Below are 12,188 nucleotides of genomic sequence, written 5' to 3'. Positions count from 1 at the left end.
ATTTTTTTTTTTAAAAGGACAAATTAACTTTTAAGCACAGAAAACTATTATTTTTAAATAGATTCATCAGTAATAAAGAGTCGGGAACACGTTTTCGAAACTTTTTAAAAATAAATCTGTCATCTACGTTTAAAAGCGGGAACTATTATAACATGTAAGTCCTAAATTCCAGATTATTTCTTTAAATATATTATTACAACAGTAAAAAATTCATTAAGTATTTAATTTTATGTATCATAAAAAATATCAGAAGATTTTCAGTTTACATTTTGCAAGTTTACATAATTTGCTCACAAATCTTGTACGGAACATTTTTTTATAATTTGAAAATCTTAAAAAAGCGACGTATTTATTTTCGAGACAAATGAATATTACGCTTTAATGCTGACAAATTTTATGCTTTTTTTGTTCAAATTATCCAAATTATAGTGTTTTTTTTTTTTTTTTTAATAATTTTAGCTATTGGAATGAATTAAATTATTAAAAAATTGCACAGTTCTTTTTAAAATTTTTTATTATTCTTTACACTCATTAAAGTTGGAAACAAAATTTTTAATTTCCTGAAAACAATTTAAACTAAAGTATTTTAAAAAAAATATTTAGTTATACAATGTTAAATAGCTTTTAAAATTTTAATTATTTTTTCTTTTTCAGTTTGCATTTTATAAGTTGACAAGTATGTTAACAAATCTTTTTCCAGAAATTTTTTTAAGCATTTGAAAACCTTACAAAAACAGATATTTTTACTTTTGAGATTTTATGCCTTAGAATTGAATTCAAAAATATATTAATTTCAATTTTAATAAAAGAAAAATACTAATAATATAAATAAATAAAAATTTTAATATGAAAATTGCTTAAAATTAAAAACCTAAGTTTTCACTTTCCTGAAGACAAATTAAAATAAAATATTGAAATTTAGAACACTTCAATTTTCATGGAGTTATCATTTATGTATATTTTGAGTTAATCGATTTTAAATGGAAAAAAAAAATTCATTATGTACAGAAAAGCACTCAAACCTTTATGATAACTCGAAGTTCGATTAAAAGGAAAAAAGCTTAAAACCAAGTATATTATCTTGCAATTTAATTCAGATAAGATTAATGGAATGTTCACCATTTGAAAGAAAAATATTGGTATTATTGTTATTTTAAATGTTAAAGCAAATATCTAAATTTTCAAAATGTTTGTCTCCCGAATCCCATTTAAATTATTTTGAAAAAGTTAGGGACATGCATGGAAAAAATTTTAAAAAAATGAATAAAGCGGAGTCTGTTTATGTCTTAAAATCTAAGTATTCTTTAAATTTTGATCACATCTGAAAATTTATGAGGACAAAGATAGGTCCTCTAAAAAAAGAAAGTTTTTATCGCGTTTGCTCATATTCCGTGTTAACCACTTTGGAACATTTCCTACGAATAAATTTATCTTATTTATCTCCTACTCATGCTCTATCACTTCATTGACACTCCCACGCGTAAAATTCAAGGGGGGGGGATTAAAATGTTAACACAGGATTTATTTTAAAATTAAGGTACGCAACTTTATAATAGTAACAAATAATTACAATAGATGGCGATACTATGACACGAATTTTCCCAAAACTTTGTAAATTTATCATAGAAAATAGTGAATTTAAAGTCATAATCATTAACATATTTTTTATTCTCAAGTTATAAAATGTATTAGAAATGCTTTTAATTAGGTATTTTAATTTCTGGAGAAGAAACGAAGCAACAAAATAATATGTATGTATAAGTTTTTAATATCGCATACGTTTTTCTTTTATTTATTTATTTACTTTTCATATTATTTTATTTCATTTTTTAATCTTTACAAAACTTGAATACTGGAACTTCTCTACAAAGAAGTCTTCAGATCTATGTTTTAAGGGGCCAAAAAAAATCTTAGTTTTTAAAAATATCCCTAAAAAAGTTTTAAAATTTCAATAAATAGTTAAAAATTTTGTTTGAGTAAGTAACATTAGCGATTAAACATAATTATAGCATAAAATGGCATAAATAAAATATGTTTCTTTTAAGAATGTTTATATCGGCTGATAATTCAACTTCTCGAAAATCAGAGGTCATCATTTTAGTTTTAATAAAAAACTTATATAAATTAAAAAATCAATGTAACTTTCATTTAAAAAAAAATTGTTCAGCAAATTTTATTCAAAACAAATTTAAATGTACGTAAGTAGTAATTATTAAACAAGTGATTGTAGCATATTAGTTTTTAAATACTATTTTAAAAATATTGTGTTTTGCGTCCGTGACAGGACTCGAACCTGCAATCTTCTGATTCGAAGTCAGACGCCTTATCCATTAGGCCACACGGACATGTATACTGGAGTATTGGATAGAATTAAATACTAAATTTTAAGCTGATGTTTAGTCATGTTTAAGTTATTTTTTCTACGATATGTTTTCATTGTATTCATTAAACAAAAGCAAGATATTAATTTAATTTTTTCATGTTTTGTTTACCAATCTAGTTTCTTTGAATATTTTATTTATTAAAGGGGGATTGTGTGGTTTTATGCAGTGGAAATATGTGATGTATGAAGATAGTGAAGAAAATGAAGTATGATTTTTAAAATTTAAACGTTGTGAAAATTGCAAAATTTGTTTCGAAATTTGCTGATTTAGTGACGAAGAATAAATTATAGAAATTGTTTCTTAAAATTTCAAAAATTACCTAGTTTTTTTTTCGGGTTATTAGATTCCCCTCTTCCTCTTCCTGAGAAAATTTCTGTTGCTCTTGACAAACAAAATAAATTGATGAACGCAAAAACTTTATTTGAAACTACTTTCCTAATTTGTACTTTTTTGCAATAACTTTTGAAGTAAATTAATTATTTTTATTGATGTTGGTTTATTTTTACTAATACGATGTATTTAAATATGAATTGTTTTAAAAATTCCGTTCCAGTCAGAAGAAAGGGAAATGTATAAGATTTTGAATTAAACGTTTTTAGGGAAGCAGTTTTTAATAATTTTCTCAAAAAAAAATTTCTCTCTTATTTTTTTATTACTCACTTCTAAAATATTTTATTTAATTATTATTAGAAGCGAAGCAATCAATTTTAAGCCCCTTTCATTTTTTTATTTCAATTCTCCTTAACTTTTTCCTTCCCCCCCCCCCACAACTATACAAAAGTAAAATTAATTACTTCTAACTCTGAAATTTCGATTTCAATAAAGTAGAAAACAAAAGTACTTTTGTTTTAGAGGAAGAATTTAAAGCAGTACGAAACGAAATAGGTTGTTAAATGGGAAAAAATATTCATATAAAGGAATAACCTGTACAAGATTACTCTATGAGAGGATTTTATTAGCATTTCAAAGAATAAAAAAAAGAAAAGGGGACATTTTAATTCAGCATAATGAATGATTCCAAAATAATAAAGTTTCAGACAGTTCACGATTTTTCTTCTTCTTTTCTTTATGATCCTCACGTTCGATGGCTTAGCATCAATCCTGTCATTTTTCGCTTTTTGATGCTTTAAAAATTTTTTATATGGTCTGTTAAAAATTACTTGAAGTTATTTTTGAGAATTTTTATCAATGTTCTTCTAGGTGCGACACGTGTTTTCACTGTATCGGAAGGCGATGGGAGTCCTATTGGTCCTATATACTGACATCATCAGAACATCAGACAAGATGGGAACACTGTGTTTAAGAAGAGGGCGTGGCTAATCGCTCGATTTTAAATATTAATTACAAAATACGACACTAAATGACACCCAAGATCTTTTTTTTCTTTTTCATCAAGCTTCTGCCTTCCAGTCCATATTCCAACTTAATGTTCCGTTCTTTGACGCCAGCATTTCGCAGAATATCGGTAGACCAGCTTGGAACGCTTCTGGAAGAAGTTCCATAATGTTCAGTTCTGTTCTTTGCGTAGTCAAGATGCATCAGCTAAATTTCTGGATTAGGATTAAGCGGAATTATCTTTAAAACAATCTTTTTTGCATGAAAGTCTGCAACTGTATCATAAATGACTGTAACATTATTCTTTGATGCCTGATTTCATCGTTTTCATCCACAAGGAATCAGTTATAGGAATAGTTAAGTTAATGCCATCATCATCAGGTAGTTACACCAGGTAATCTCAGGGTCGTTTTATCCATTAGGCACTGTAGGCAACTGCCTAGGGGCCCCGCCACGTTCAGGGGCCCTGTGCTACAGAGAAAAAAATTGACTATGTTTCTTAAACAGTAATTTTAAACAGTGATGTATTGGAAAAGGTTAACTTTCAGGATGTCTTGAACGATTTTGTAACAAAAAAAGTTTGTAACAAAAAAAGAACGATTTTGTAAAAAAAAAATTTTTTTAAATGCATATATTAATTACTTATATTCTTTTCGTTTGATTCAATATTTTTATTGAATAATGTGATAATATACCTATGTAGTAAAAAACAGCGTAATTATGAATAGTGTTGTGTTAGCGAAGAAATATATTAGGAAGTTAGAAGACGGTAGGGGGGGGGGGGAGACGAGCATTACCTAGGGGCCCCGACATGCATAAGCCGGCCCTGGGTAATCTTGCATAGAATCCTTCTTAATGATCCGTGCAGGTCTTTCATAACAAGACTTCAAAGAATTGTCATTTCTTAGTTCTTGAAACGTTTCGTAATTCGACATTTTATTTCGACTTATAACACTTGAATCATCTTCTTCATTCTTTGACATCCTTGAATAACTTTCCGTAGTTTCCTTAACTTTATTGTCCATAGCATCATCATGCATGATTTCTTTGACAATATTTTTACTTTTATCATCATTGCCAGGTAATACCTTACATGCATTAAGAGTATTTTCTAAGAGATCAGTTTCATTATCATAAAGCATAATTATCTTAAAGATACAATCTTCCGTTATACAACTTACCAGGAATTATCTTCACTCAGCATATTACATTCTAGTTTATCATTCTGAACTTTATACATTTTATTCCCTTTTTGTTTCGTTATGTGTCACATTCAAATCTCCAATACTACAATTTAAATAATTTAGAGCTCCTAAAGACAATGATAAATCATTTGATAATTTCGCTACCATGGCGCAAGTTATAAAAAGAATTTCTTAAATTCCAAATCAAAAATTTTATTAACTTGTAAATTTGTAAGTGGAGCTCTTAAACTTTCGTCAAAACCAGACGTCAATAGCACTCTTAAGTGCGGTATTTTGTACATTCATTTCCATAAAAATTAGCGCACCTAGAAAAAGTAGTGAGATTTGAGTGAAATTTTACATCCATAAAGTACAACGTTAATATAAGTAAGTAATTAAAAATTCAAAGCCAAATAATCATTTATTGTAGGAAAAAATACAAATGAATGAAAGTCTTATTACCCACTTGGGTCACCTCTAGCGTGAATGGAGGATGCGATACGATCGGACACTGAGGCCTACAAGCCCCTAACAACAGCACTAATCTTCAATAAAGACAATATTCGGCATCGGCCACTCACTCCAGGGCGATTAACACACTCCAGGAAGATTAACATACTCCAGGGGTCCTACAGAATCTCGTTCCACAGTTTCTGTAATAACATCATTAAATCGACTATAAGGCACTCAACTTGCCGTTGTAAGTGGTCCCAATTAAGCTCGTTTGGAAACAAATCTGGAAATCGACCAGACCAAAGAAGAGTGGTAATGTGGCACATGTGGTTCAAGAATGTCACGAACGTATAAATGAGCTGTCATGGCGTACGTAAATCAATATTATATGTGATCGTGTGTCGGATGCGTTGGCACTGTTGCGGCAAATTCGAAACGCTGTGTTTTTTTGTTGTATTTATTTAAAATAAAAGTTTTTTTTGTGTGTTTTTAAACGTTGTCAATCATATAGACCTGATGCCTCCCACAATCATAGTCAATCCGTTCAGGAACGACAATGTTGCGGCAAATACTAACACCAAGTAGTTTGCTCCAGTGCCACAAGAATTATTCCGAATATGTAAGTTACTCTGGGAATGGCAAGAGTTGTAAGGGAGAACTGGAAATATTTTTGAATTGGCTCTTGAAATATTTCGAAACGCTGTGTTTTTTTGTTGTATTTATTTAAAATAAAAGTTTTTTTTGTGTGTTTTTAAACGTTGTCAGTCATATAGACATGATGCCTCCCACAATCATAGTCAATCCGTTTAGGAACGACAGGTACACCATACTATCACACCATCTGTAAAAGCGGTGTGTTGCTGTACAGCATAGGCAGGATTGACACCCACCTACGATTGCCTCCATTTGGAGAGGTGTAGCTCAAGACGTGATTGAGCTGCAACAGAATGGAACTAAGTCATCTTCAGTGATGAATACAGATTTAATTTGGGCAGTGATGACCGAAGTGTAGGGGTGTGGAGGTCCCGTGGTGAGGTTTCAATCGTGTATACGCTGTAATACTGTAGCAGGGCCGTATAACCCATTAGGCCAGACTAGGCCATGGCCTGGGGCCCCCTTAAAATTTATTTTTTTAAAATGAATTTTAAAAAATTAAGAAAAACAATGATTTTTCAAAATGTTATAATTATTTTTTAGTTCTAATTTAATAAAATAAAGTAAAATTTAATTTATTATTATTTATTTTTATTTTAAATATGCTTTCTTAAATGAAAAGATATATAAATATTTTTATATTTGAATAAATAAAAATATACGAGAAAAAAAATTAATCTAAGGGTCCCAAAAATTTGAATGGCCTAGGGCCCCGCGTACGCTTAATCCGGCCCTGTACTGTAGTACACCACTGTTACAGCTGGTATGCCGGTACGGGGTGCCATTCAGCAAAACAATACTCGACAACACACTACAGGGCAATTAATAATGGACATAATTGGTTTCCGAATGCTTCGATTTTAATGCCTACTAAGTATAAAGTTCGAATTATGACGTTACAAGCATCATAAAGTTTTCTTAGCGTAATATAATATCGTTTGAAAATTTAATTGGTCGTAAACTTTATAATTTTTTCATCTGCGCATTAATAAACTTATTTGTATGACCAAATCATTAAGTAACTTTAGAGCTTCATCATAATTCTGAGACGATAACAGCAAAGAAAATTGACAACTTTCAAGGAAGGATCGCTTAGCAGGCTGATTAAATATGTAGTTAAATTTTTCTATCTTAGACAAATTTGCGTTTTCTGCTATTGATGACTAAAATGATTTTGCCAATCACATACGTTTCCATAATATTTGTTGATTAAAATTTGAAGTAATCTGTAATTACACTCACCCCTACACCTCTTTCGAACAACCTTATTCACTTGTATCGCTTCTATTTTAAAATATTGGGGCTGAAGCGTAATGAATGGTTTGAAGAATAAACACTTTAAATAATTAATATTTACATTTATTTACAATTTATACATAATTCGTTTAGTTTAAATGCGGCATCAAATATTTAAGATGCGAATAAGGAAATATATAATAATAGAACAACATTAAAAAGCAATTCTGAAAAGTAGGAATTAAAGTTGCAGTTAAAACAAACTTAAAGTTATTAAATAATTATAAAAACAATTAATGCAGATTATGATGTGTGATGTCACGTCGCTTCATTACTCCCCTTCCAGTGAGAATCTCATTCGAACGAATCGAGAAATTTAGATGGAACTTTAATAGGTCTCCCAATACGTGATGTCTTGTTAAAAAAAGACTTCTTAGGCGGTTCGTCAGAAAATGTAACCCTTTTCTTCTTGATATTTGAAGCAGCAATTTTCGGAAGAACTGAAGGTGTGCCGACTGTAGGCATTGAACTGAAGGAGGAGGCGTTGTTCTTCAAGTCTGCAGACTGTTCTATGAAGCATGGTTTTAAACGATTAATAGAGATATTTCGAGATTTTTCCTTTATTGATAGTGTGAAGTAATCTTTATTTCTGAAAAGTACTTTAAAAGGTCCTTCATATGGGGGATGAAGTGGCGGAGGAACGGCGTCAGTTCGTACGAATACATGAGAAGTAGTGTTAAGATCTTTCGTCACAAAAATGGGAGATTTTCCATGTCGTGAAGGTGGAGCAGGCCTAACTTGAGAGAAATATTTTCTTAGTTGACCAGCGAAAGTAGAAATGTCAGTAGATACTTGTGTCTCATGAAGAAAATCGCTAGGTAATCTTATATTTGAACCATAAACCAATTCCGATGGAGTCGTTTGGAATTCTTCTCTGAAAGTGGAGCGTAGCCCCAGTAGTACAGTAGGTAGAACTTTCGTCCACTGAGGATTATTATGGCACATGATGCTATTTTTCAGAGTTCGATGCCATCGCTCTATAAACCCATTGCAAGCAGGATTGTAAGATGTGGTTCGCCTTCGCTTGATTCCTAAGAGGTGGGCAAGTTCGGTGAAAAGAGACGACTCGAACTGACTTCCTTGATCTGTAACTATTATTGACGGTGTTCCAAAGCGAGAAATCCAACCACTATAAATTGCTTCTGCAACGGTGTTAGCTTTAATATCAGGCACCGGTATGGCTTCTGGCCAGCGAGTAAACCTGTCTATTAAGGTTACACAATATCTTTGTCCTTCGGAAGTTATCAAAGGTCCAATTATGTCCAGATGAATTTCGTCAAATCTTTTTGAGGTTGGTACATACTCCCCAACTGGTTTATGCACATGTCTCTGTATCTTGGATCTTTGACAAGATAGACAGTTTTTAGTGAATTCTTTGACATCTTTGTTCATTGAAGGCCATACGAACTTTTTTGTCACTAGATGTACTGTAGCTCGAACTCCTGGATGACATAGGTTGTGGATTGACGAAAATATTACTTTTCGAAATGCCTTTGTCACATAAGGTCGTGGTTTTCCTGTAGAAGTATCACAATATATTTCTTCATCGGTTCCGAAAACGGGTAATTTTTCAAACTTTAGATTAGTATTTGATTTTATGAGATTTTTGAGCTCTTCATCAGTTTCTTGCTCCTTGGCTAGTGCACTAAAATCAATCGTTTCCGGAAGGACAACTTCCTCAACTCTTGATAATGCATCAGCTACTTCATTATCTACACCAGAAATGTGCTGTATATCAGTTGTAAATTGGCTGATAAAATCTAGATGCCTCATTTGTCGCGGTGATGCTTTATCACCTTTCTGCAGAAATGCGTAAATTAGAGGACGGTGGTCAGTGTAAATGGTAAAATTATGTCCTTCTAAGAAATACTTGAAATGTTTTACAGCAGAATAGGCTGCTAGTAGCTCTCTGTCATAGGTGCTATAGCGTGTTTGAGTGTCTGTCAACTTCTTGGAGAAAAAACTCAGTGGTTCCCAGACACCTGAAATATTTTGTTGCACCACACCACCAATAGCATGATCAGATGCATCGACCATTAAAGCTAATTTCGCTTTTTGATCTGGATGCGCCAATAATGTGGCAGAGCATAGTTCTTTCTTACTATTTTCGAAGGTTTGAATAGTTTCTTCCGTCCAATTTATAATTGATTTATCATTTTTCTTCTTTCCTTTGAGAAAACTGTTAAGTGTCGCCAATTTCTCAGCAGCATTCGGTATAAATCGATGGTAAAAATTTATAACACCAAGGTAACGACGCAGTTCTTTGATATTATTTGGCCTTTTATATTCAGCAATAATTTTAATCCTGGCATCAGTTGGTTTGAGGCCTTTTTCTGAAATGTGATGTCCCAAAAAATTTATGTTTGATTTTAAAAAGACGCATTTTTCTAAATTGATGACCAAACCAGCTTCTTGAAATCGATGGAACACTTGTCTTAGATGTGAAAGATGTTCGTCTTCGGTTCTGGAAGCCACAAGTACATCATCAAGGTAGGCAAAGCAGAAATCTAATCCGCGAAGTACGGTATGGATGAATCTTTGGAAGGTTTGTGCGGCATTACGTAACCCGAAACTCATTCTTATGAATTCAAAAGAACCAAATGGGGTACAGATTGCTGTTTTCTCAACGTCATTAGGTTCGACCGGTATCTGGTGATAAGCTCTGACTAAGTCCACTGTTGAAAATATTTTACAACCATGTCATTGGTTGTTGAAATCTTGAATATGTGGCAGGTATAGTGACAGCATTTAAATTTCGGTAATCACCGCATGGTCTGTAGCTTCCATTTTTCTTTGGTACCATGTGTAAAGGACTGGCCCAAGCGCTCTTTGATGGCCGACAGATTCCTTGCTCAATCATGTACTCAAATTCTTTTCGTGCAATTTTTAATCTGTCGGGAGCCAAACGTCTAGGTTTTGAAAAAACTGGTGGACCAGTTGTTATAATATGATGGGTGACGTCATGTTTGATCTCTTTGACTGTCGAATGTTCTACAGTTATATCTTTGAATTCATTCAACAGTTGGTAAATTCTAGGATCAGTAGTTTTAGACGACACAGTAGTCAAATTAGTTGATGGAACATGGGCAAGTCGACCAAAGGATTTTAAAGATGTAGAAGGATCTATTAATTTTCTTTTTTTAATATCAACTAAAATACCGTATTCTTTCAGAAAATCAGCACCTATTATTGCTTTCGAAACATCGGCAACAATAAAGGTCCAACAAAACTTTCTTCTTAAGCCCAGATCAAGGTAAAGTCGCTGTGTTCCAAACGTGTGCACTTGCGAAGCGTTAGCAGCATACAAGTAAAATTTCGAATCAGGAGTTTTTTTCTGTTTTGAAGAAACGGGTAAAACAGATACATCAGCTCCAGTATCGATAAGAAAATTTCGTTTACTAGAGTGATCATAAATAAAAAGGCGACTTGAATTCTGGCTACCATCGTCTTGCGCCGCTAACGATGGCCTAATTAGTTTTCCGATTTTTCGAAATCAGCAACAAATGAACAGGGTTTAGTGCATCTGGTTGACTTTTTACCAAAACGACGATGATACCAACAAATACCTTCTCTAGATTTTGATCGGTTCCTATAATTGGAACTTTGGCGATTAAAATGATTTTTATTTCTAGAGGTACTGCGTGATCTTCGCAGCTCACTAACTTCTTTAGAAAGTTCATTAATTTTGTCTAATATTGTTGATAAATTCAGACTTTCTGATTTAGTCGCTTCTGGATTTCTATTGGCAGAAAATCCGCCAACGCACTGCGCACTGGTACCTGCCGCAAGTTTCTAAAATTTTATCGCCCATTTCAGCCAGTTTATCAAGAGCTTCAGTGCTGACAGCTAAAATGGCTTGAACTTGTTGCGGCAATTGTTGCAACCAAAGTGGTTTTAAGACATTGTCGTTTACTTTACCCATCGCCAAATTTTGCATTTCGCGTAGCAATTGACTAGGGCGCTTATCGCCAAGGTCTAGTTCGGAGAAGAGCTTTTTTAGTTGAACACTTTCGGAATCACTCAAACGAGCAATAAGTGCTTCCTTTAATGCGGTATATTGATTTTCTTCGGGAGGTGATAAAACTATATCACTTACCGTATTCAAAATTTTCTGTTCCAAGGCAGCAACGGTGACGTTGTACTTTGTAATTTCAGCCGAAACATTACTATTCTTAAATTGAGATTCAATATGCGCAAACCATAATTTCGGAGTTTCATTCCAAAAAGGAGGAGGTTTTACTGAGACGCCTTCAATATATTTAGAAGTACTTGGATTATCGAGCTCTGTATCTCCAGTATTAGACATAGCTTTTTCGAAGGTTGCAATTGAGTTATCAAAATCACGTCCGAAAGTCACCAGTGAAGCGTAATGAATGGTTTGAAGAATAAACACTTTAAATAATTAATATTTACATTTATTTACAATTTATACATAATTCGTTTAGTTTAAATGCGGCATCAAATATTTAAGATGCGAATAAGGAAATATATAATAATAGAACAACATTAAAAAGCAATTCTGAAAAGTAGGAATTAAAGTTGCAGTTAAAACAAACTTAAAGTTATTAAATAATTATAAAAACAATTAATGCAGATTATGATGTGTGATGTCACGTCGCTTCAGGGCAACTCTAATGCATAGCACTTAAATTAGGCACTTGTATAGTTTTAAAGATTGGTAGATGTTAGCTTATGGCTTACATAGAAATAAAAACAACTAACCAAAGAAAAACAAAGCATACAAGTGTTTACTAATCAAAATAGAAGCTGTTAGTAATGACGTGAATGATGTCATCACACCACGTGACTTTTTGCTATGTTGTAAAATTACAAATGGTTGTTATGCTGTCAACTATGGCGTTTTCCATGCAGTTGAGTATAA

General features: G+C 32.4%; 1 protein-coding gene and 1 non-coding gene across 2 annotated transcripts in view; one reads left to right on the top strand and one right to left on the bottom strand.

Annotated features, from left to right (window-relative positions):
• Window positions 1-2,272: 2,272 nt before the first annotated feature.
• Window positions 2,273-2,345, bottom strand: TRNAR-UCG (transfer RNA arginine (anticodon UCG)). Its single transcript has one exon. It is a non-coding gene; the product is annotated as a tRNA-Arg (tRNA).
• Window positions 2,346-2,505: 160 nt separating this feature from the next.
• Window positions 2,506-12,188, top strand: part of LOC107457248 (next to BRCA1 gene 1 protein) — a 60,005-nt gene continuing 50,322 nt past the window's right edge. Inside the window, exon 1 of the mRNA XM_087161028.1 lies at window positions 2,506-2,589. Coding sequence (XP_087017154.1) covers window positions 2,545-2,589 — 45 coding nt within the window. The 5' untranslated portion in view covers window positions 2,506-2,544. The remainder of the gene's footprint in view (window positions 2,590-12,188) is intronic.

This window comes from Parasteatoda tepidariorum, chromosome 4, assembly GCF_982258835.1.
Source record: "Parasteatoda tepidariorum strain Cologne lab strain chromosome 4, Ptep-v5.0, whole genome shotgun sequence".
NCBI classification, from domain to species: domain Eukaryota; kingdom Metazoa; phylum Arthropoda; class Arachnida; order Araneae; family Theridiidae; genus Parasteatoda; species Parasteatoda tepidariorum.
This window is presented reverse-complemented; position numbering and strand designations above follow the sequence as displayed.